At 34.8% G+C, this 25,931-nt stretch overlaps 1 protein-coding gene across 3 annotated transcripts in view; it reads left to right on the top strand.

The window, feature by feature from the left end:
- LOC128229928 (serine/threonine-protein kinase tousled-like 2) overlaps nt 1-25,630 on the top strand; it is a 39,918-nt gene extending 14,288 nt beyond the window's left edge. The window contains exons 10-23 of one of the 3 annotated variants that reach the window (XM_052941850.1): nt 1,283-1,393; nt 3,607-3,743; nt 4,474-4,602; nt 4,818-4,982; nt 5,507-5,588; nt 7,185-7,276; nt 8,335-8,424; nt 9,033-9,247; nt 9,915-10,050; nt 10,294-10,405; nt 11,036-11,143; nt 11,935-12,041; nt 14,633-14,694; nt 18,465-18,602. In XM_052941850.1, coding sequence (XP_052797810.1) covers nt 1,283-1,393; nt 3,607-3,743; nt 4,474-4,602; nt 4,818-4,982; nt 5,507-5,588; nt 7,185-7,276; nt 8,335-8,424; nt 9,033-9,247; nt 9,915-10,050; nt 10,294-10,405; nt 11,036-11,143; nt 11,935-12,041; nt 14,633-14,693 — 1,545 coding nt within the window. In that variant the 3' untranslated portion in view covers nt 14,694; nt 18,465-18,602. Of the gene's footprint in view, nt 1-1,282; nt 1,394-3,606; nt 3,744-4,473; nt 4,603-4,817; nt 4,983-5,506; nt 5,589-7,184; nt 7,277-8,334; nt 8,425-9,032; nt 9,248-9,914; nt 10,051-10,293; nt 10,406-11,035; nt 11,144-11,934; nt 12,053-14,632; nt 14,695-18,464 lie in introns of all 3 variants that reach the window. The other 2 variants (XM_052941840.1, XM_052941858.1) reach the window with 2 other exon arrangements.
- The last annotated feature ends 301 nt before the right edge of the window (nt 25,631-25,931 follow it).

The following is a 25,931-nucleotide window of genomic DNA, read 5'->3' as shown; positions in this document are numbered from 1 at the left end:
TATTAGCCTTGTTGTAACTTGATACCATGGAAGACTGTAGCTGATGTTGAATTTTTGTGAAGAATGTGTATTAATTAATATCAGAGGAAAGGCAAACTAGGATTCTGGTGACTGCTTCATCAAGAATGCTAGGAGTGATTTTGTTCCTAGAAGAGATTTTCAACAATATAATTGTACATTGGCAATCTCTCCTAGGTTATAATGGCTCCTAGGAATTCTGATTAAACAACCACAAGTTCTATGATTTGTGTAAATTCACACCCATAGAAATCTAAAACGACCACAAGCACTTTTCCAGTAATACATTTTAAGTCGGATCCCTCAACAAAAATTTAGTTTATAGAATGACAAAAACTGGTTTCAGTTGAGAAGGTCAACAATTCTATGTAAAAGTGTTTATATCGTGTTATAAAATCATTTGTTTTCCATTGTTATGAAACTCTGTCAAAATACAGGTATCTACATACTGTCTTGAAAAATTATGAATATGGGTCACCTGTGGTCAAAAACTTGGTCACTATGTCAAATCTAGGAGAGAAAAAAAATCTCTTCATTAATTCAGTAGTTTTTATCCCATTCTCACTTGGTGAGAATAGATGATCTCCTAATGTCTTGAACAAATATGAATATGTGTCACCTCAGGACATAATCTAGGTCAATAGGTCAAATCTTAGGAAAAAAATAATTTATGACCTATCTTCATGACTTTTGGTCAGAATATTTGAATTCAAAATAAATCATTTTAACTTTTGTTCTTCAAACAATGTAATTTTATGGTTATCAAGAGCAGTTTTTATTTACTGCCTACTGACCATACATCCTTATAGAAAATAACATTGTCAAAATTAAAAATCAGGCAATAATGTGGCATTCCTCATGGCCCCTTGTTAAGTTTGGTCGATTTTTCAGAAATTTGTTTAAGCAACCGTGTAATTGTCGTCATTGGTCAAGTTGAAATCTTTCCTGCTTTAGAAATTTCATGAATACACTTATGATTTGTTGTATTTCTAACAAGGTTTGAGAGAACTGTTTCAGCTGAACTTCTTGTCTTTAAATATTCAAGCACTTTATAAAATAGTTGCCCTTTAACATGTAACAATGGTGTCGTTAATCATGTTTCTGACTTTAACAAAGTTCTGAACAAGAAGCCCATTAATTGTATGAGAGTACATGTCCTTCTCTCAAATCAGAAGCCGGAAATCCCACTTGAGTACACCCCGCACTTCTTTATTGGTCTATAGCACTCACGTGAACTAATAAAATCTTAATACTTTCCTTTCAGCAAAACGAGGAATTACGGCGCCAGTTGACGGCACAACAAAAGTTAATAGAAAAACATAAAGAAAATCTTCAGAAATGTCTCACAGTCAACAAAACACTGCTTATAGAAAAGGTATGTTCTGGAAAGACTTGTTATATACAGTTACATGAGAGTGAGGCTATCAAAGTTTGTTTTTGGTGCATGTATAATGAATGATGCCACATTTTGGTAAGTCTAGCTGACATTGCAATTTTAACGAGTAAATATTTTACGTCACAAATAATTCACGAACACTATCATTTCAATTTTAACGAGTAAATATTTTACGTCACGAATAATTCACAAACACTATCATTTCAAATAATTTTCTAACAGAATTGTTAATCAGAAATACGGTTAATCCGAAGTTTTTATCTGAGACCCAACAACTTCAGATTTATGGTGTTTAAATGCATGTTTATTTTTGCAAGAAATGTTTTCATGGTTCTAACAAAGCTACCGTATTAATGTATGCGGTATGCTTTTGCACTTCACGCATTCACATCGATGACTAAACACCAATTCTGTCGGCAATCTCTTAAATATATTGAATTATTTAAGGTCTGTTGGATCATAATTTGTAATTATTTGCCCAGGAATCATAGCATTAGTTGTAGTTATTTTGACAAAAAAGCAACTCAAAGACAAGGTTTGGAGGGTTTTTTTGCAGTGTTTTTTATAGCTGATATCCAGTTTCCAATGCCAAAATTTTCATCTTGCATAATTATTTTTCAAATATAATGAAATATTCCCAGTTTTATGAAAAATGTCATGAAGTCCCTAGTACAAAGATACTTTATTTTTCTCAAAATAGAAAAAAAATTGTATGTCCATAGCACATTTTCTGTTGAAAGACTCTAAATGCATGGTTAACCTGGCATGTTGCCTTATTATGCCCCCTTTTGAAAAAAGTGGGGTATATTGTTTTGCACATGTCGGTCGGTCGGTCGGTCGGTCTGTCTGTCTGTCGGTCGGTCGGTCGGTCGGTCGGTAGGAATACCAAATGGTTTCCGATCAATAACTTGAGAACGCTTTGACCGAGGGACCTCATACTTGGTATGTGTATTGGTCATCACCAGCAGATGAACCCTATTGATTTTGAGGTCAGTGGGTCAAAGGTCAAGGTCAGTGTGACCTTTACATGAAAAACGGTTTCCGATCAATAACTTGAGAACGCTTTGACCCAGGAACCTCATACTTGGTAGGTGTATTGGTCATGACCAGCAGATGAACCCTATTGATTTTGAGGTCAGTGGGTCAAAGGTCAAGGTCAGTGTGACCTTAACATGAAAAACGGTTTCCGATCAATAACTTGAGAACGCTTTGACCCAGGGACCTCATACTAGGTAGGCTTATTGGTCATGACCAGCAGATGAACCCTATTGATTTTGAGGTCAGTGGGTCAAAGGTCAAGGTCAGTGTGACCTTTACATGAAAAACGGTTTCCGATCAATAACTTGAGAACGCTTTGACCCAGGAACCTCATACTTGGTAGGTGTATTGGTCATGACCAGCAGATGAACCCTATTGATTTTGAGGTCAAAGGTCAAGGTCAGTGTGACCTTAACATGAAAAACGGTTTCCGATCAATAACTTGAGAACGCTTTGACCCAGGGACCTCATACTAGGTAGGCTTATTGGTCATGACCAGCAGATGAACCCTATTGATTTTGAGGTCAGTGGGTCAAAGGTCAAGGTCAGTGTGACCTTTACATGAAAAACGGTTTCCGATCAATAACTTGAGAACGCTTTGACCCAGGGACCTCATACTTGGTAGGTGTATTGGTCATGACCAGCAGATGAACCCTATTGATTTTGAGGTCAGTGGGTCAAAGGTCAAGGTCAGTGTGACCTTTACATGAAAAACGGTTTCCGATCAATAACTTGAGAACGCTTTGACCCAGGGACCTCATACTAGGTAGGCTTATTGGTCATGACCAGCAGATGAACCCTATTGATTTTGAGGTCAGTGGGTCAAAGGTCAAGGTCAGTGTGACTGTAAGCTGAAAAAAGGTTTTCTGATTGTCCATATTTTTTTAATGCATGCACAGATGATTGGGATTGATGTATAAATGTTTGTATAGAAATGATTTTCTTTTATGTTACTATTTTAGTTGGGCATTTATTTGCCTTCTTAAGTTATCATAAGTAGATGACCTGCCTCATATGCATCCAATGACAAATCAGCTGTCATTTCAGTCCATGCATATTTCATTCAATTGTCCAAATATTTCTGGCAACTTGGCGCTCAGGGGGCATAATGTTTGACAAACATCTCTTGTTTTGTATAAATTTCCTGTACACAGAGCTGCCTCGAAAAGAAAACAACGCGACAAAAAAGTATGGAGAACCGGTTACGACTGGGTCAGTTTGTCACGCAGCGACAGGGCGCCACATTTGTAGAAAATTGGGTGGACGGATGGGCTTTCACAGACTTAATGAAGTAAGTAAATGCTGCACAGACATGAAGCTTTTACTAGACGTTATATTTTGTTTTTCAGTAATTTGTATTATTTGTCAGGTACATAATGATCTTCTTGAGGATGTTCACTCGAACTTAATGATCACGTTCATTCCTTTTCAGAGTTATGTGCCCTTAAAATCAGTCTTAACTCTCTGGGTCTAGTTTCAATAAGATATCTCAGTCGTAAACCTTAAGAGTGCTCTGTTTTAGACGTAAAGTTTCGGGCAAAAATTATGCGATAAATGTCCTTTCGATATTTTGATTGAAATGCAGGTTACGCTAAGAACAGAGTTAAGACTAGAAAGTCAGGGTCCCTGGCCATATTGAAGATTTTAGATTAATCTTATGACATAACAAAAAGCTTTCCTTGATATAAGCTGATACATGATGGGATTTTTATGTTAATATTTGCCTTAGTCAATCAGTAACATCCTGCGTCATGGCAGCAAATCGAGGTGTTCACCAATTCAGTGATAGCTACGGTTTAAGTTGAAATTAATTCTCAATTGCATGGCTATTACAACAATGTCCTAATTATGCTCGTTAACACTGTGCTGTGAAGGATAAAGCTGAATTCCTAGGAAAAACAACTCGTCAGGCTTGGTAACCACTTACCTAACAAACTCTTTGTCCAGGATGTCTTGGTGTGGAGTGACTGCCCACCACTGTTCTGAATATTTATAACAATCCTGTATTTTCTGTGTCCCAGGCAACAGGAGCGGATAGCTCAAGAGAGAGAGGACATAGAAAAACAGCGCAAAATGTTGTTGAAGAGGAAACCTACGTCCACCATGACCAAAAAGGATGGATTCCTGAAGCCGGGTACAACGGAAAAAATGTATGTCACACAGTTGGTTTTTGCAGGTTTTGTAGGATGTTGTGTCTGTAGGGATTTTCAATAAGAATTTGGTCACATCGTAATTACTGTTGAGCATCATCTTTGGTTAAACGTTTAGGCAAATGTATTTAGGAAATTGATTTCAGAGTCTTTTTGTGATGCTGTTTGGTTGCAAAAAATAGCATTTTGCAATTTATTTCATTCATGTTTTACAGGTTTACATTATCCGAGTTTTACGAGCGAGATGACATCATGAAGCTGCGCCAAGCAGCTTTAAAGAAAGAGGACGTAGATTTGCAGCTTGAGCTTGAGAAACTTGAGCGAGAGCGAAATCTACACATACGAGAGCTTAAACGCATTCACAATGAGGATAATTCCAGGTAAGCAAATGTGCTCACAAATCTGATTTTCTGTTCAGTTTCACTTTTTTTTAAGTTTCTGTTAAACTCTTTCAATAATAGTTCTGTTGAATCTTCATTTACAGTTATATAATTTTGTTATAACCTGTGTAAAATAACTAGTGTTTACTATGTAAATTTGAAGTTTAAGAAATATAAGGAGTTATAGACTTTTGGCATTTGAGCTTTTAATTCAGATTACTTATGCAGTCATTGAAATTAGACTTTTGGATGAACAAGCCTAAATTCTTATACTATGGCTTGGCATCAACATTTTTAACAAACCCTGTTATATTATATTCAAGATTTGAGCAAGCCAGGAAGATATTTTACCAGTGCTGGGCTGTGTTAATTTCAACCACTGCTTATGTAATGGATCTCCGTCAATGATCTAGTGCATGATTAAATGTACTTCTATCCATGTGACACGTAGATGTCATATTATCTGTCTGCTATGTTTCACAGTGTACAGTCACATTCTGATGTATGTTTATTTTGGATTTCAGGTTTAAAGACCACCAAATTCTCAATGACAGATATTTATTGTTAAACCTCATAGGGAAAGGTGGCTTCAGTGAAGTCCATAAGGTGGGTATTGAATGGGTTTTGCCTTGATAAACTCAGGGTGGAATGTACTAACACCAAGAATTAGTTTGTTGTTCCTTAATTGTTTTTTTATGCCCCCGAAGGTGGGCATATTAAAATTGCACCGTCCGTGTGTCCGGCTCAATAACTTGTGTCCGGGCCGTAACTTTCTCTTGTATGAACAGATTTAAAAATAACTTGGCACATGTGTCTGACATACCAAGACAACGTGTCGCGTGCAAGAACCGTGTCCCTACCTCTAAGGTCAAGGTCACACTTAGTGTTATTCACAACGGAATGCTGCATATAAAAGGACATAGAGTATAGGTTGTCGTGTCCGGGCTGTTACTTTCCCTTGTATGTTCAGATTTTAAAATAACTTGCCACATGTGTTCGACATACCAAACATCGTGTCGCGTGCAAGAACCGTGTCCCTACCTCTAAGGTCAAGGTCACACTTAGTGTTTATTCACAATAGAATGCTGCATATAAGTACATAGAGTATAGGTTGTCGTGTCCGGGCTGTAACTTTCCCTTGTATGGACAGATTTTAAAATAGCTTGCCACATGTGTTTGACATACCAAGACGATGTGTGGCGTTCAAGACCCGTGTCCCTACATCTAAGGTCAAGGTCACACTTGGGTGTTTATTCACAATGGATTGCTGCATATAAGGACACAGAGTATAGGTTGTCGTGTCCGGGCTGTAACTTTTTCATGTATGGACAGATTTTAAAATAACTTGCCACATGTGATCGACATTCCAAGACGACGTGTCGCGTGCATGACCCGTGTCCCTACCTATAAGGTCAAGGTCACACTTTGTGTTTATTCACAATGGAATGCTTCATATATATAAGGACATAGAGTATAGGTAGTTGTGTCCCGGCTGTTACTTTCTGTTGTATGGAATATGGAATATAAGGACATAAGAGTGTAGGTTGTCAAGTATGGGTGGTATTTTTTTTATGTTCAGTGGCGATTTAAAATAACTTGCCATATGTATTTGACACGTAAAGGCAAGATCAACTTTTCATGTACTGACCTTGTTCATAGGTCAATGTCACATTCGGGGCATTCGTCACATACTGTGACAGCTCTTGTTTAACATAAAACCCACCCCAAGAAAGCACTTTCAACATGGACCAACATAGCGGCCTTGGAAGTTTATTTACCCATCTAGCTAAAATCAAACTGGAACCTCCTGGAATGTTTTTATGTTGCCTTTCTGGGTTGGGTTGTATGTTAACACGGAAAAGACCTGAGTTAAGGGTAAGGAATGTCATGGAAATTTAAGTTTGAGAAAAAAAAGATTTTCCCCAGAAGATGTACTGTTGTTTTAAAAAGGGTATAGGAGTCATGGCTTCAATTTGAACAATTTGCTGTGCACAGTTTTGTGGTGTAATGCTAGTATTGTCTGTCAGTGGTATTTTTGTCACATTTGCTAAAAATAACAACACTCTAATCACCAAAAAAGGTACACAATCCTATGTAACATTGAAATAATTTATTCAATTACTTTTGATGGGTAAGTCCATAAATTGTGGGGTGCATGCAGACATTAAATGAAATTGTTAACGGCCGTGTTTTGAATTTCAGGGGTTTGATCTGAAGGAACAGCGGTATGTGGCGTGTAAAATCCACCAGCTGAACCGGGAATGGAAGGATGATAAAAAAGCCAACTATATCAAGTATGTGCAGGACATTGTCATAAATGATTTAATGTTTGGATAAAACATTGAACCATGTTATAAGAAGGGAAATGGAGCTTTCTCGTGGCCTCTCATAAAGGACATCAGTGCTGGTTTCTACCCAGAAATCATACTCAAGAGGGATTCTATAAGCTTTTCTCTTTGTCGCAATTGAATATTAAAAAAAACCTGTATGAGCTGCATGCATCAGTAGGTGTAGAATATCAAGGCTGTCTTCCTGGTGATTTCCCCCATCTTCCATAAGTGCATTTTCCTTTAGCTGATGGAAGTTGTCATGTTTATATGAAAAATATAGCCAAAAATATCCTTTTTTTTTGCAATATGTCTGACCCTAAAAACCAGTTGTATGAAGGTTATTCTTCATAGTAGCCTTTATTTAATTATGAACAATTCATGTTTGTGCTTTATCCCCCATTCCCCCAATCAGCATATAGATGGCTCTAAATCTTTTGATCTGTCTGTAATATCAAGGATTATTCTCAAAAATGAAAATCTGTTTTGCTTCATTTTATAAAGACCATGTCATGGTTCAGAATAAGATTTATTCAAGGAATGACTTGTATTCATTGGCCTAGAAGATGTCTGTTTGTGATATGTAAACACTGTCTGTGTCAACACAAATATTCTTGGATGGCAGTTACTACTGCTTTGGTTAGCTAAACCATTTGTTAAGTTTATTATCTATTCTTCAAGCTCAATCATTATCGAGTCCTGTTTTCTTGGTAGAAACCCTACCAATGTCAATTTTGAGACACCATGAGAGACTTCTCCCTGGATGGGCTCAAAACCCTCAACCACTTGGGTGAGAGGTGGATATCTAAACCACTTGGGTGAGAGGTGGATATCTAAACCACTTGGGTGAGAGATGGATATCTAAACCACTTGGGTGAGAGGTGGATATCTAAACCACTAGACCACTGTCACCCTCTCTTATAAATACACTATATTATATAAACTACATGTAAATCAAAGGTTTTTCAAGGTGTCAATGTTTATTTTTCATGGTAATAATCTTATATAATATTTCCATTTTTCAGGCATGCATTACGAGAGTACAAAATTCACAAGAGTCTCGACCATCCACGGATAGTGAGGTTGTACGATGTGTTTGAAATAGATAACAACTCGTAAGTACTTGATTCATGGTGTTGGGCCAGTGGATATCTTTCTAAGATTCTCGTCTGAAATTATTTTTTTTTAATAGAGGGTTGGCCTCCTTTTTTTTTCGAAATTAAGGAATCTTTGGTAAACCTTTTCATTGATTTCCAACAACTTCTTAACTGATGATCAAGCATCTTAACTTTAATTTGGCCGGGGGCTTCAGAAAGGGGCGTGTGGCAACGAGAAGTAACACTGTCAGCTTATATACATTGATTATAATATTTATTACTAAATAATAGTATCTTAAAAAAAACACACAAAGACTTCTAGTCCATGGGGTTTCGGAAATGGTGAGGTTTGGATGAGAATCTAAAAAATATTTGCCATCTGGTTTTTGTACATTTACATCAATGTTATAGTATCTTTAACTATATTTTGTATACCCCAAAGCATTGCAAAATATTGTGCAATATTTCTGAAGAAGTTTTCATCCATTGAGGCAATAAAGTTCTTAATTTTAATCTCCTATTAATATGATAGTAGGAAAACACAAAGAACAAAACAACACATAACTTCATACTTGTTGGGTTATATACACATTGAACTTTAAAAAACATTTTTTCTTTTTTTCTAGGTTTTGCACAGTGCTGGAATATTGTGAAGGGAACGACTTAGATTTCTATTTGAAGCAAAACAAATGCATCCCGGAGAAAGAGGCGCGCTCGATCGTTTGTCAGACGGTCAGCGCCCTGAAATATCTCAATGAGATCAAGCCCCCTGTGATTCACTATGACCTGAAGCCCGGCAATATATTGTTAGGTCACCCGGGACAGAACGGTGGAAAGTTCAGTAAGTTGGGGGTCGGAGATGGAGGACTGGGTAGAGAGATTTAGGGGTAGAGAGATATAGGGGATTGGAAAGGGTTGGTTGTATATTGAAGGTAGTAGTGTTGAGTAGGACGAGTATTGGGGTGACGGTTGGGGGTTTGGAGGAAGGATGTTAAGTTTACGGAAGGAGGTAATGTGTTTGGGGACAGAGGTTGGGGGTTTGGAGGAAGGATGTTAAGTTTACGGAAGGAGGTAATGTGTTTGGGGACAGAGGTTGGGGGTTTGGAGGAAGGATGTTAAGTTTACGGAAGGAGGTAATGTGTTTGGGGACAGAGGAGGGCGTCAATCTTACTGCTAGGTCTGTGGAAGGGGATGGTAGTTCACAGAAGGGATGGGATGATATATAAGTGGAAACTTTGGTAAGAGGAGAAATGGATGTGTGTTTATGGGTGGGGATTGTGGTTGCAATTTAAAGGTCTGATGATGAAGACGCACCTTTTGATCAATAGTTTAATAAGCGGATAATAACAGATAATCATGTATAATTGCAATATTTATTCTCTTTAAATTATTTATTTTCTTATCACATTCCAATTTTGCAGCTACATGTATTACAATTCAACTTTTCTACAAAATCATTACATGGCCTGATATTCTTGAATATACATGACTTCATACACTGTTTTCAGCCTTTGCATTTCCTGGGGCCACTTCTGTAAGTGGGGAAATCAAGATTACAGACTTTGGGTTGAGTAAGATCATGGATGATGATAACACGAATCACGATGGCATGGATCTCACCTCACAAGGTGCTGGAACATACTGGTACGTACACTTCCATCATATAGAGCATATCATCTCAGTATAGCCGTGTCTATTTGTTCTTCAGTTAATTAATTTGCATATTAGTAATCAGCCAGCCTTCTTAATAAGACCAAATTGAGTCCCAGCATCCAAATTTAACATTACATCTAATTGAGTAATAACATTATTGCTTGATTGTGGAATGATTCTTTAAAGCTGCTTGAGAAAGGTTTTTCATTGATTGAATATATAACTGTTTTACAGGTACTTGCCGCCTGAGTGTTTCATGGTGGGTAAGAATCCGCCCAAAATCTCTTCCAAAGTGGACGTCTGGTCAGTCGGTGTGATATTCTACCAATGTCTTTATGGAAAAAAGGTGAGATTGTCTGCTGGTGATCATCTGATTTTAATATACATTTGGTTTTGTCATCAATTGAATTTGGATATTTCAGCATATGATACACTGAGTTAACACAAGTTATAGTGTAATGATACTGTTGCCATAAGTTTCCAAAAGTAAATTGACATAATTGTATAGTATATTCTCCTCTATTATCTGTTGTTTTTTCCGAGACCAGTTATCACAGGGATTCTAAATAAAGTTCAGGATTGATCCTGAAATATTGATTTGGAGCTTTTTATTTCAGACTATTTTACAGTTGTAAGCATCATTTTTGCTCACATATTTGAAACAATATCAGTAGGAGTTATCTTGAAATGAATGTAAATGACTCTGAAACAAGTTCAAATGGGGTCTTAGCCTCTTAACCTCTGGGATGAACCCCTCCTTTCAAACAGACTGCAAGCTATTTTTACAGGCTTGACAATTTTCAGCTGTTGAAACCTGTTAGTGTGATTTCGATGAAAGTTTGTGTCTTACTCAAGGCCCAAGAGTATGGCAATGGCTTTTATTAACCGCAAACTGCTTATAATAGTTTAAAAAACAACAGTAATATATTTTCACCAAATTAATGCCAAAACTGACCTGTAATTTTGCTACTTTCAGCCGTTTGGCCACAATCTGTCGCAGGCGGCAATACTTGAGGAGAATACGATCTTGAACGCCAAGGAAGTGGAGTTTCCCTCGAAGCCACCTGTTACCCCCGAGGCTAAGGTACATGGAGGGTAGAATTCATTTTGAATATCACAAAATGGACAACTGCAGCCAATTGTATAGGACAACTGCAGCCAATTGTATAAAATATGGATAAGTTGTCCTCAGGTTATCTTAACAAGATACAGGATACAAGAATCTTTATTTAAAGTCTGGTATATGCATCTTGTATCGTTGTCCTAGTTTGCAAATCTAAATAATTTCATTGGGTTATATTTACGTCTTGATAAATATTAATTGATCAAGAAATATCTTGGCCAGAATAAAGACAGTTTTATACCATTTCCTGCAGTCCTTTTTTTACCAGAAAAACGGTCAAATGTGATTATTAATGCAATCAGCTTTTATCACAGCTTGTTTTTGTGTGTTTATGCTGTATGAATGCAGGAGGGTGGGTAAACAAATGCACTTCACTTTGTGGGAAATGTGCAAGCTCGCTATCCTGCATTTATACAGCATAAACTTAAGCAAACATGCGGACAATACTTATATTTACATTTTAAATCATTACTCGTAACAATTTGAAATTTGTTTATTGTTTCCATTTTGAATTAAAAGAAATGTTTTCAACATAATACTTATGTATAATTGTAAAGCTGATCATTGTAAAGCTGATCATTTTAATGATGTTTACTTTTGACTAAAAGATGTCACTCTTAACCAATCATAACGCAGTATTGTATCAAACAATGCATCATAACCCCTTGTGATTCATAAAATATAGAATTAAGCTCTATACAATGACTAGCTTATGTAAATATAATTTTCATGGATCTTTCAATCAATTTCAGACATTTATCCGAAAGTGTTTACAGTACAAGAAGGAAATGCGACCTGATGTTCTACAGTTGTCGCAGGATAACTATTTGATGCCTGCCGCCATGAAGTCAAAAGGCGGGTATGTATAATGTATGTATAATAAGCTAGAACATGCGGCGAAACGTTTTTAGCTCCAAGTCGTTCCGGAGTAATATATATGTCAAAAACTTTTATGAGGTAAACTAGTTACTAATCGATGGGTTGAATAATTTGATGCAGTCTTCAAACTTGGTACGCACATTGGTCATGGTCAGTAGATGATCCCTATATAGTTTAGGTCTAAAAGTTCAAGGTCAAGGTGACCCACAGGTGATGAATCTGATTTGAGTGTAATTAAAAATTCCTTGCACCCATTTTATCATAGAGTTCGTAAATATTTATCTTGTCTGTTTCTATTTCGCTGCATTTTCATGGCTCTGGTTACAGATTCATAGTCATAGTGCAACAGCTTTATTTTTGGCTGTGTTTTAAAAACTGTTTGAGGTGAATGAAACTTGGTACACATGTTGCTGGAGACAATATGCACATGGTTTGCAATGCTTATAATAAAGATTACAATAGTTATTGAGTATTGGCCCATTACAAGGTTGGCGTTCACTCTGCGGGGTTCTTAGTTTTAAGACATTTTGGAAAGATTTAAACAAAGCTTCGGGATGACTGCAAATTTTGTCTCTCTAAGTAGGTGTAAACTCCCCAGTAGTGCATGATTTTTGTGATGCTTCGCTGTTTGGCCATGGTTTTATGTTAATCTCCCTAGTAGGATATTATACATATATGGTTCTCTTTTTTTATGTAGTTAAGTTGTCATAGCCTTGTTGTTGTCAATGGCGTGGAAAAAAAAACCTGCTCAATTCTTCAAAATATATCCAAATGATCCATGACCTCATATTGCCAAAGAAAATGCACATTTTTGTAGCAAGGGCAATTACTATCGCTGTTATACTAAAACACTCAAGTTATGCTCCTCAAATAGTAATTCCCCTTTTATCCTGTCCATAACTAGTAGATAATAAAAGATTACCATGAAACTTAGTATGCATGTTGCCAGTGACTATATGCTCGTTTTTAGCAAGGCTTTTACTCTTGGTTTAATTGCTTAGAATTTTATGTCCCTTGAGAAATATAAGTCATGCAGAAACTTCTTGGCCATACCTCGATCTGGTTTTATATATATCCCCATAAAACTTTATTGGTGTGTAACCAATTATAATACACCACACAAGCAGTCATTGAAATAAGACCTTGGGATAAAGAAGCCTAATTTTTATACATTTGCTTGGCATGAAATTTTTTAAGAAGCCCTGCTATATAAGATTCAGAATTTGAGCGATCCAGGAAGACATTTTACCAGTGCAGGGCTTGCATGCTTGTGTTAATTTCTACCACTGCACAAGTATCAGAGGTCCAGCAATCTAGCTTGAATGATTGTTAAATTACTTCCCTTGTTTGACAGAAAGACTAGACGAGTGTTTGCATTCGCTTGCTAAGTTTTTGTTAACACCAATGTATTTTAAGCGGCTTGCACAATGTCTGTATGTTTCTGTAAGTTATTCATTGTAGTTACAAAATTTGTAAATGCTCTGTTATTATACTCATATTGTTTAATTCAGTGAAATCATTTCATTAGAAAGTTTCAGCGATTTTTGTCAAGTGTATTTGAAATTGCAGTACATGATTGCATTAAAAGCATCCCACTTCAGGGATTAAACATTTATTGCAAATAAAACCAAATAAGGCATTTATTGCAAATTTGAAAGTGAACAAAATGGAGGTATCCTTCAGTAAATGATTTCACAGGATATATTAACCAGGGATCAAGCTTTAATGCTCTGCCGTAGTTTTCCTCGCAGTTCGTCTTAAATGGATTCTCACGTGATATTTAGATCTGACATCCAAAAAATTCATTACATGTTTTAATGTAAACAAACTTTTAACAATTTTCATCCCATATAAGAAATCTTTAGCTAATTAATATTAAAAATATGCAAGAAAATACGTCTTTTTTGCCAAATAATGTAACACTTGAAATTTGGATGAATTTTGGCTTGACTGACCTAATATCTGTTCAAATCAGTTTCTGGCAGTTTTTGTTGGTGTTCTTTATAATAATACGTATTAAAATTTGAACACATTTTGAAAGTAATAGTGATCATGAAACCTGTGAGAGTCTCTTCAATATTTTGTTCCCTTGCGCAACCATGAGCTTTATCCCTGTGCCAGCATGTTGTACACGGGTGTGATTTACCTCCTTTGTAAGTAAATACCTTGTATATCAATTTAATTGGTGTGGGTTTTTTTAAGATAGACCTTAAGATTCAAATTGTATGTGTGTGGTAATTTTTCAAAAAAGTTAGGAAGAGGGACAGATTTTTTTGATTTCATAATGTTTTCTTTGCAAATAAGTCATAAACACATGAATTCATAAGATAAAAAAAGTTGGATTACCCAAAACATGGGACTTATTATTAACACGTTTTCAAAAGTATATTATAAAGGGGGTTGGGAAAAGAACTTTTCACTCAAGGGCTATTGCAATCACATCCTTGGTTTTACATTGTCGGTACACACTGAATGTCACGCTGTGTATGACAAAGTACACGTTGTCAGTATGCCTTGTCTGTACACACGTGATGTTTCACTGTGTATGACGGACGTACTCGTTGTCGGCAGGTCTGGTTTTCCCCGACGGCTGTCGGAGGACAGTATTGACGGTCACAAGAGCAGCATATGAGGTGGGTTATGGGTTTAAAAGTCACGGGCAGACTTGGTTTGAGATCAAACTGTAGATTGTTTCAATTTCACAAGGGCTTAATATTTAGGATTGTTCATGAATTAATCCAGACACAAATTTAAAAAAAAGCTACATGGTTATTTACTGATGTTTGCCATTGTTGAATAATGGTGCCATGAATTTTAAATGCGATTTAACATAGATTGAAGGACCCCACAGAATAAAAACAATCTACAGTCATGTCATAACTGGTTTCTTAGTTTTCAACCAATCCTTTCTGTTCGCTTAAATGAGTTTGATCCTGTGATTTTGACTTGATTAAAGACATGATATGTTTCACCAAACTTATTCCATAATAAGCTGTTCATCCTATGTCTTGAGGATGCTATAGAAGCAGGGGAATGCTATGTATCCTGTGAAATCATTGACTTTCAGGCATGTGAGGTCTGAATTTAGGTTCCAGTCTGTTACATCAGTCTGTTCGTAGTTGTGAACTGTGAAAGTTTTTATTAAAAGCTATTTAAAGCGCTTATCTGTTTGCATTTGCGCAAATATTAAAGGATTGAATGTTTTAGTATTACGGTTCATCTGTGTATGCAAATATTTGGTCAATGCACGGGTAGTCATTTCCAGACTTATGCTTGCACTGACCAAATGTTTTCATATACAGATACACCATTATTGCTAATTTCTCCTGGTTATCCAAACAATGATGTTTTTCTTATTCAATTTACACACTGGTTTGTAATCCTTTCACTTGGTTTTTTAAAATTTTGTATTTTGTTATGTCGTAAACATGAATCCCCCCCAGTACTCAATTCATAAGACGACTTTCCATTTATGAGAACTACAGTGTGTTAATTGGACACATTCATTTCATCATGATTTCACTCGCAAAAAAGGTAAAACCACAAAAATCATCAAAAAAAAAATGCAAACTTAAAAGTTTTAACATTATTGTAACATTCAGTGTATTCAGTTCAGCTTGGTATTAAATCATCTTAAATCAAGTCTGCCCATTGTTGGTGGGGGTGAGCGGAAAAGTTTTATTCCAACTGTTAGTATTAAGAGAGTTGAAAATATAGTTTACTTAAAGGAAATTTAAGCAGTAGTGTATGTCGGGTAGACTATTGGTTTTTCAGACCAATGTTTGTTTGTCAATTGAATTTCTTTTCCATAAAACACTTTCTTGTAATTGAAGATTTGTAACATGCATCATAAAAAATGTTTAAATAATAAAATATATAGAACTTTGCTACTTGAAATATTTGAATTCAAAATAAGTTCATTTAAAGTTAAATCTCTTGTTTTATAAGAAATTTGTATGTCCTAACGTATTAGCTGCATTTTCCCATCCAATCAACTTTCACACTGAGGCCCTATTAGTCCTGATTCCTTTTATTAGTCAATTGAAAAAAATGTAATCAATAGTTTGATTTTTAAAAAGGCTGAACAACAAAGAGATTCCATTGTGGCCGCTCTTAGATCACTTTTATCACTCATTGATAATTCCCTTAAGCACTTTCTTTTGACCAGTAATTTTATTTTATTTTTTGTGAAATGCATTATTTATTTCAATTTTTAACCAGGTTTTCAACCGAAAACCGGGTTATTAGAATGAGGTTGTCGTTGGGCGGGCGGCGGACGGGCGGGCGGGCGTCAAACATTGGTTTCTGTTCAATAACTTTAGTTATAATTGACAGATATTGATGAAACTTGGTGTGTAGGTAGCTTATGGGAAGAGCTAGCTTGGGATTGCTTTTGAGGGGGGTGGGGTCAAGGTCACTGTTACTAAAAATAGAAAAATGGTTTCTGCCCAATAACTTTAGTTAGCATTGATAGATATTGACGAAACTTGGTGTGTAAGTTGCTTATGTGAAGAGCTAGCTTGGGATTGCTTTTGAGTGGGTAGGGGCTAAGGTCAAGGTCACTATTACTTAAAATAAAAAAAATGGTCAAGGTCACTGTTACTTAAAATAGAAAAATGAGAAAAATGGTTTCTGCCCAATAACTTTAGTTAGCATTGACAGATATTGATGAAACTTGGTGTGTAGGTAGCTTATGTGAAGATCTAGCTTGGTATTGCTTTTTAGGGGGTGGGGCTAAGGTCAAGGTCACCTGTTACTAAAAATAGAAAAATGGTTTCTGCCCAATAACTTTAGTTAGGATTGATAGATATTGACGAAGGTTGGTGAGTAGGTAGCTTATGTGAAGAGCTAGCTTGGGATTGCTATTGAGGGGGGAGGGGCTAAGGTCAAGTCACTGTTACTTAAAATAGAAAAATGGTTTCTGCCCAATAACTTTAGTTAGCAATGACCGATATTGATGAAACTTGGTGTGTAAGTTGCTTATGTGAAGAGCTAGCTTGGGATTGCTTTTGAGTGGGGAGGGGCTAAGGTCAAGGTCACTATTACTTAAAATAGAAAAATGGTCAAGGTCACTGTTACTTAAAATAGAAAAATGGTTTCTGCCCAATAACTTTAGTTAGCATTGACCGATTTTGATGAAACTTGGTGAGTAGGTAGCTTATGTACAGAGCTAGCTTGGGATTGCTTTTGAGGGGGGTGGAGCTAAGGTCAAGGTCGCTGTAACTAAAAATAGAAAAATGGTTTCGGCCCAATAACGTAAGTTAACATTGATTGCTTTTGATGAAACTTAGTGTGTAGGTAGCTTATGTGAAGAGCTAGCTTGGAATTGCTTTTGATTGGGGAGGGGCTACGGTCAAGGTCACTTTTACTAAAAATAGAAAAATGGTTTCCGCCCAATAACTCTAGTTAGGATTGACTGATATTGATGATACTTGGTGTGTAGGTAGCATGTGAAGAGCTAGCTTCGGATTGCTTTTGAGGTGGGAGGGGCTATGGTCAAGGTCACTGTTACTAAAAATGTAAAAATGGTGTCCGCCCAAAAACTTTAGTTAGCATTGATAGATATTGCTAAAACTTGGTGTGTAGGTAGCTTATGTACAGAGCTAGCTTGGGATTGCTTTTGAGGGGGGGTGGAGCTAAGGTCAAGGTCACTGTTACTAAAAATAGAAAAATGGTTTCTGCCCAATAACTTTAGTTAGGATTGATAGATATTGACGAAATTTTGTGTGTAGGTACTAGTAGCTTATGTGAAGAGCAAGCTTGGAATTTCTTTTGAGGGGGGTGGGGTCAAGGTCACTGTTACTAAAAATAGAAAAATGGTTTCTGCCCAATAACTTTAGTTAGCATTGATAGATATTGATGAAACTTAGAGCGAAGGTAGCATATGTGAAGAGCTAGCTTGGGAGGTGGGGTCAAGGTCACTGTTCCTAAAAATAGAAAAATGTTTTTCTGCCCAACAACTTAGATAGAATTGATGGAAAGTGATGAATCTTAGTGTGAATATAACTTATATGAAGCTGCAGATTGAACTTGCTCATACAACATTTTAATTGGCTATAATTTCTGATTGCCCATAACAAAAACCTGGTTTCGTCGCATTGCGGCGCTTCTAGTTTCTTCTAGTATGTTGGTATGTACAGTATTTCAGCATGTAGAAAGCATAACTAAAATATAAAAAAACTAATTAAGTTCATAAATATTACTAGTTTTGATTTGCCATTACAGTTTTTACAGCATGACCTTTATTTATTTGCATAGTTAACCAACTTGATTTTCAATACGGCTTTACTTTGCTTCCTCTCCGAAAAAATCCATCTTTTCAGGGCCCTTATCACATTGTGACATTCTGACCATAGTAAGCAACTTAAGTTTGTATCATATGTTTCCCTATTGTGTATTTCAGACACACAAACACAGAGTACAGTATGACTGGTATCAACCACTCTGCGTCAATCACAACTTTTAACCCTGGAATGTCAAGTTCTGGGTCATCCAGCTTCACTTTTGGCGAAAAAACTTCGTAGTATTACCCCACCCATTGAGTTAGGACTGCCCGTCTGCTTCTCATCTAGGCACAGCTGATTGGTTGGAGAGGGTCATGTGACTTATGTGATTGGATAAAGAAGTCATGTGACCATGATCTTTCAGTGAATGGCTTCAGAAGGTCATGTGACCATGAAGTGTTCTGTTAGCAAAATGATTGGCTGGAGAATGTCATGTGACTAATGTGATTAGCTACATGAATTAATGTGATCATTCAATCTCCAGCTAATAAGTCATTGGCTGGAAAATACTTGTTTCCATCTGCCAGTGATTGACCAGAACATGTCATGTGACCATCCAGTCTAACACAGCAGCGTTTCGGGTGAAATACAATTTGTGAAACGCATTATGCCAGTATTCAACTATCACACATCCATTCCGGATTGCTTGGAGAAGTTTGAGACACTTATAATATTCCTTTGTGTGAAGTTGGGACACATTATATGCTGGTCACAATGGTAGTGGTGGCATTATGGGAGTTGGATGCGTACAAAGTTGACATGGAAGACTTGTGCTTTATCTTCTTGCTAATTAGACTGTTTTTCCTTTGAATCTACTTTCATACGTATTAATGATGTGCTACTAAAAAAGAATATCTTTAGGGGGGTATTATATTTATTATTATATTATACCCAATTATGGGTCAGTCAATTTTTTGTTTAAATGATAATATGATTAATCATTCATTCATTTTGTTGTTTAGTTTAGGCACTGAATAATAATAAACTTGTTTTTCTTTTTCTGTTCTCTCCCCCATAGAGTATTCCTCATCATGAAATGTTAATTTATTGTGATGTTGATCATAAAATTTAATTTACCAGTTCCACATTTATAATGTTAAAATTATGAAAGATAAAAGTGTGAAGTGTCTGTGTGCAGTGCTTGGAAAGTTCAGCATTTTTGGGGTTCAATTTTAAATAGATAAAAAAAACAGATGCTTAGTTTTATAATAGATGAAAAGATAAAAAAAGTATTTTTCCCTGTGGTCAAAATTAGCACAAGTCTGTGCTTTTTCAAGCTTGTTGAGAAAATTGATGGCAATCACTAGTATAAGGATTTTTAATCCAATGTAATAATAATAATAATGTCTTATTTCAATGACTGAGTGCCACTAGTTCGAATTGATAGGTGATTTTTCAGCCAGGAGTGCTAACGTATTTTTTTTATACCTTAAATATGATGAACTTTTCTTTATTTAATACCGGTTACTCAAAGGTATTTACGAAATACATGAACATGGAAAGGTCTTAAAAAATTCAAGAAATGAAAGAAATTAGGCTATTGCTGTTTGCATGGTCAAGAATAACTCATTGTTGACAAACACAATTTGGCCACCTTACTGTAGTGAAATAAATCATTGCCACTCAAAATAATCCATACTGTAATGATTGTTATAGTCATGCTAACTTTGTGATAAAACAATGAAATTTAATTTTGGGGTTAAAGGTTTGGATATATCCATGATTATTTGTGTCCAATATTGTGTATCGCCAAGGTTGTTACTTCTTAATTAATGTTATAGAGGCTTCCGTGTTATGCTGCATACATGGTGATACGGCTGATAGAGTCATTGTCTGTAGATCATATTCAGATGTAAATATTCAGTTCTTGTATGAGAAGAGAAAAAAATCTCATTTAAGAAAATTAGGAAAAGATAACATGCATTTTGAAAATGATCTGGTGGATTAATATAAAAATGGGTTGAAGTAAAAAAAAAAAAATATCACAAAATTTCAGATATTTGTCAGTTGCGCTGCATACCTTTATCTGACCGACTCATATTTGGTGCAGAATGCCTTTAAGTTAAATTAAGGAATATAATAAAGATGTACATTTTTTAAAGTGGCGTTTGGTGTTGTTTCTAGTTATTTGATGTTTTGTCCTGAGTTACAAAGTCTAGTAGAACTTTGAAAATAAATACATCTGTGATCTATGTACGTTGTGTTGACATTGCTAGATGTTATTATTGAAAGTATATGAGCATTATGGGTAATGCAAAAATATCAGATAAAATGATAAAGTAAAATGTTATATAGAATTTTGCATTGAGCTCTTACACAGATTCCTTAATTACAGCGAGATTTGAAAAAGTGAATATGTTGTGTCAAAATTATATGAATGGTGTTTGCCATGTTAACTAGGGAGTATCTGTGTAGTGTACATGTATGATTTCTGTGTTGTGTAATGTTTTTGTTAATGTTATCCAAGTGTATTATAAAGACTTTATGCAACATAGTCCCTGTGAAATGTGAAATTAGAGTGCTTGTGATGTTGCAAATAGTACATTAAGGTGACAGGCTCCTAATGGGGTCAAATATTGCATTAAGGGAGAAGGCACCTAATAGGGCATACACTACATTAAGGTAGCAGGCTCCTTAAAGTGGCAATTAATGAATTGAGGTTGCAAGCTCCTAATCGGGGTGAATAACACATTAATATAGCGACTCCTATGAGGCATATTATAATTTTAGGTAACAGTCTCTTTATTGGGGCTTGATATTTTGTGCCAAGATTCTGAAAGATGCATGTCTGTTTGGACTTTTTTTTAACTGAATATTCTTTATTTAGTCAATAAGTTGAGATTTAACTGGATTTTTTTTTTAATTTGTGTTTTTCAGTGTTAACTTTTTTCATATGATTAAGTATACAGGTAGATTGATCTTTCTATGGTAAAGCTTTGTAGAATTAAAGGTGAACAATGGCAGCCATGCTTCTACATGTAGATACTTGAGCAGATTATCTGCTGTTCATTAAGTATTTCCAACATTTGTGCTAATCTTTCCTCTGTGATAAATGCCTTTAGTTTGTTATAGAATAAAGCAATGGTTAATGTCATAAAGTGATAGTTCCATTCAGTGTATAGCTGGTCTAGGCACGTATTCGTAAAACAAAGTCATTTCCTAACAATATTATTTATCTTTTAAATTAGATAATCTCTTACCATACGATATACTAACTAAATAATATAGTTTTGATTGAAACTACACACTTATGTGTTGAAAACACTGTAACTTTTCTTTAAACTTGGTAATGAAAATTTTAGGAAATTGACTTAGATAATGAATGACTGACGATGTTTTATGAATACCTGCCCTTGCTTTTTATTTTGTCATAGCCTTTGTGTTGGCAGATGAACGCTGACGGTGTGCAGACTTGATCTTCGCATAAAAATCAAACACCTGGAGATATTTGCAAGAAACGTAGTACAAATGTTACAAGTGACAAAATGCAGGTGTGAAGCATGTCCTGTAACTCGAGACTTTATTAAGTTATGCCCCTTGAATTGACTTCAGCGAAACAGGGAGATGTTGTCATCCTTTTGCACTGCTCCGTCAATTCGTTCGTTTAGCTAGGGTTACCTTATACCAGATCTATTTACCATGGGCTAGTGAAAAATGTAATTCCAGATTGAGGGATGCTTATATTTTGGCTATAAAATTGCCATGGTTTGTGTCAAGTTAAGAAATTGACCGTTAAAATTACAAACCTATTGCTTTCTTATGTGAAATACTCCGTAACTTTTGTATAACTTAAATGTAAGGGACTAGTTCTATTAAATGTAGTTTATGTTAAAATAATCACAAGTTCTAAAAGGCTGTCAGGTATAAAGAGTTATTTTCAGGTTTTTTGGGGGGTTTTTTAAGTAAGGGCTCATAAAAAAAAAGACTAGCGCACATCACCTAGGTGTTTCTCTTGTTCTTAACATTTTTCAGACCTAATCATGCTCGAAAGTAAGTTACCTATTTAAGTAGTGTCAGTGTGACGGTATGAATGAGGCCAATCTTAATCATGTTGTCTAGTCATTATAAGATGTAGTAGCATCACTCTTGATTAATGTCTATTTCTTGAGATTACGTAAACAGTCAAATTCATTAAGTTCTGAAATTGACCAAATGGGCTGCATCGCACATGTTAGGGCCTTCGGACATTTTCTTATTAAGTGAAACAATTATTAATACAAAAATGCCCCAAATAATATATTTTTCAGTTTTGATATCTTCTAAACCTTTTGCTTTAAAAGGATTGTCATTGATGTTATCATTTTTTTATTCACCATTTATGGCAATTACTTGACCAATAGTTCTATAAAAACCATGGCTTTTGTCCAGATTAATTTTGACTGAAATCATAGTGTAAGCTTCAAATGGCCCAATGTTTAAGAAATACTACAATGACTCCTAACACTTTGATTTATATTCCATGATAAAAATTCTGTGTGGTCAGATAAAAACTAAAATTATAATGTGTGTAATTTTAATAATGTACTTTTGTCATGACCTGTGTGTGATTCATCAAATTTTGTGTATGAAATTCACAGTGCACAGTCTTCCTTGTAAACAAGAGATATCATCATGAAATTTTTAGTATTACTTTCTAAAATGTCATTAATCTGAAACATCCATTACAGCAAATTATGTCCGAAGGCCCAAAATCATGTGATTCAGCTCAAATGGTAATATTAACAGAATGGTCAGAATCGTACCAGCGTATTTGGATCAAGTTTTATATTGGAGGTATCTCATGTACAATTTGTCACCTAAATCCAAGAACTTTATATATCTTCTAACTATTTATATATGCACTGACAGGGTTCCCGCTCCAAGGTGGTGAATAATGTGAATTTAGGATGCCAATGTCATAATGCCAAAATTATATGGGGCACCAGTCATCAAAAATTAACATAATAGTTAATGGCCTAAATGACAAACTAATTTGTAAATTAAACTTCAATTTCTCGTAACGTTTTAAGTCCCTTATAAAGGATTAAGCCAAGCTCACTATTTTTGTTTCGGTATTAGTTGTGTACTTTCTGAAGAGTTTATTGGCTTTTAAAAGAAATTCTTTTATGTTTGTCGGTTAAACAAATTTTTATTTTTTGGGGGCAAAATTAAGATTAAATACGAAATTTGGTTAATGAAATAATCGAAATAAGCTTGTTACGCTGAAGAACTCTCGAGAAACTGTCACGGTTACCTTAGGTGCAATCTTTATTAAGGCCATTCTAAATCATGTCAAACTTTGTACTTTACCAAAGTTCGTATTCACTAGCGTCTTGACCGAGTGTGAGACTGACGCTCAGAAAATCTAAATCTAAATTGTTTCAAAATATCTATAATATAACATTTTTTACAAACGATGTGTTTGATGTTAGAACAGGTAATGTCTAACAGGTACATCAATTTTGAGCATATTTGCTTCTATGATAACATTTTAACAAAAAAATGAAGATTATTCTTTTCCGAGTCTGGGTCTCAACTCAGACTCAAGACATAATTGGAGACAGGTCCTGCTGATCAAGAAATCCACGAGTATGTATTTGTAAGAAATTATGTGTAAATAAACTAGTATTTAAAATTTAAAAAAATTAAATAACCGGTGTAGCGAAAAAATAGTTCCAAAAAATAAAGATAGTAGGGTAATATTTGTGTTAAAAAAGCCTTAGAATTAAAGTTTGAGTAATACAGCTTAGCAGTGTGTTTTATACAAAGAAAATGTTGGATTAGATGCTTAGTTGCTCGTTGTTGACTCCTCTAATTTTCACATGTATCATATAATTTCAAACAAAAAAGTATTTCATCAAATTTCATAAGTTAATGATATTATTTTACTATTTTGTTCATTGTTGACTAATAAAAGAAATATATGCCGTTTTAGAAATTGTACAAATGTGATTTCAGGTGAATATGATTGATCAAATGTTATTATGTGTGTGAATATGCAAATACGAATGAAGAAAAAAATATATGATTGCAAGAAATTGTGTTTCAGTTGTGTAAATAATGTATTTTGTGATTATGAATTTTTCTTTGATATTTGCTACATGCACGATAATGGATATATATTATATACACATGTATACATTAGTGTATTGATTGGTCCATTTGTTCTATTTCTGTAAGATGTTTTACGGTACACAGTTTTAGTTATTTTTAATGTTGAAATCATGTGTACTATTTTATTGTTAAACTATGTGCTGCAAGCAAACAGACTTTTACTGTATTTTGACACTTGTACTGTTTTTCTTTTCTAAAAACTATTTAAAGCTGCACTCTCACAGATGACCTGTTTTGACAACTTTTTTATTTTTTGTCTTGGAACAAGCCAATTTTTACGCGAAAATGCATGGAAACCAGTCATATAAGACTGCTGATAAAAAATTAGATAGCAGATTTTTTTTTTTTAGATTAAAAAAATGATGTTTTATGCATTATTCTTAAACCGTTAGTAACGCTTTCAGACATTAAACATTTATTTTTAAACGGATATATTAATATCTGCGATCTTTTGTCAGCACTGGTTTGTTGATATTTACACAAAAATTTGCTCATTCTAAGATAAAAAAAATATATGAAAAATTGTAAAAAAGGTATATCTGTGCAAGTGCAGCTTTAAAAGTCTTGAACAGAAGACTATGGTTTTCTAACCTTTTTGCTTACCTTTTTGATCTAAAGTACTCTGATGTTTCTATGTTATTGACAGAGTATAGCATCTTACTAGATAATGCTCGGTTCTTTTGAATTAAAAGAATTCAAACTAAAAATCATAGTATTTTAGTAACATCTAGCAAAATACATTTAAGAAAAGTTACAAATTATTTTAACATTAACGTTGGAAATAAAATTAAAAAAAGTCAATAATAGATGTTTAAAGATTTTTTAAAATTCTTATTGATTATCTTAGTTTTATATAAATGTACATTGGAATAAAGAACAAATCAACAATATATGTTCTTGGATTTTCTAAATCCTTGAATATTCAAGTCAAATTTTTGTTTTCGAAAAGAGCAGTTTACAAGTCTATTGTTTTAATGATCTATTGGAAAAAGGATAAGCTGAACATTTATCCGTATTTCTGATATATCCGAAATTCTGTCATCCTTTTCTAGAAGTATTCTCCTCTGAAATCTTGTTTTACAAACACTTTTACCTTGTACTTCTCCCTCTCTGCTGTGTCGGGACTTGTGTCTTGACGTTAATGTATTTAAATGCAAGTGTCAAAACACTGAAATAAATGGAAATATTTTTACCCTGTCTCCATCTTTATATCTCCCAACAAGTCGCTGTATACAAGCCTGAACATAATATTCTGGCTGCAATGCTAAAAAATGGCATCTCATTCCTTTTAGACAAGTTATTTGAACTTGATTTTAACATACATGTAGTTGATCATGATTATCATAGAGATTATTTCCTTAAAAGCTTTCTGGTCTATTCAAATTAAAGTGACACTCTTATTCAAAATCAATACAAACACATGTATAACAAACATAAATTTTGAGTGATAAACCTTTAAATTCTTACTAAATAATGCATTTATGGAAAATATT

The sequence above is a fragment of the Mya arenaria genome, chromosome 1, assembly GCF_026914265.1.
Source record: "Mya arenaria isolate MELC-2E11 chromosome 1, ASM2691426v1".
NCBI classification, from domain to species: domain Eukaryota; kingdom Metazoa; phylum Mollusca; class Bivalvia; order Myida; family Myidae; genus Mya; species Mya arenaria.
This window is presented reverse-complemented; position numbering and strand designations above follow the sequence as displayed.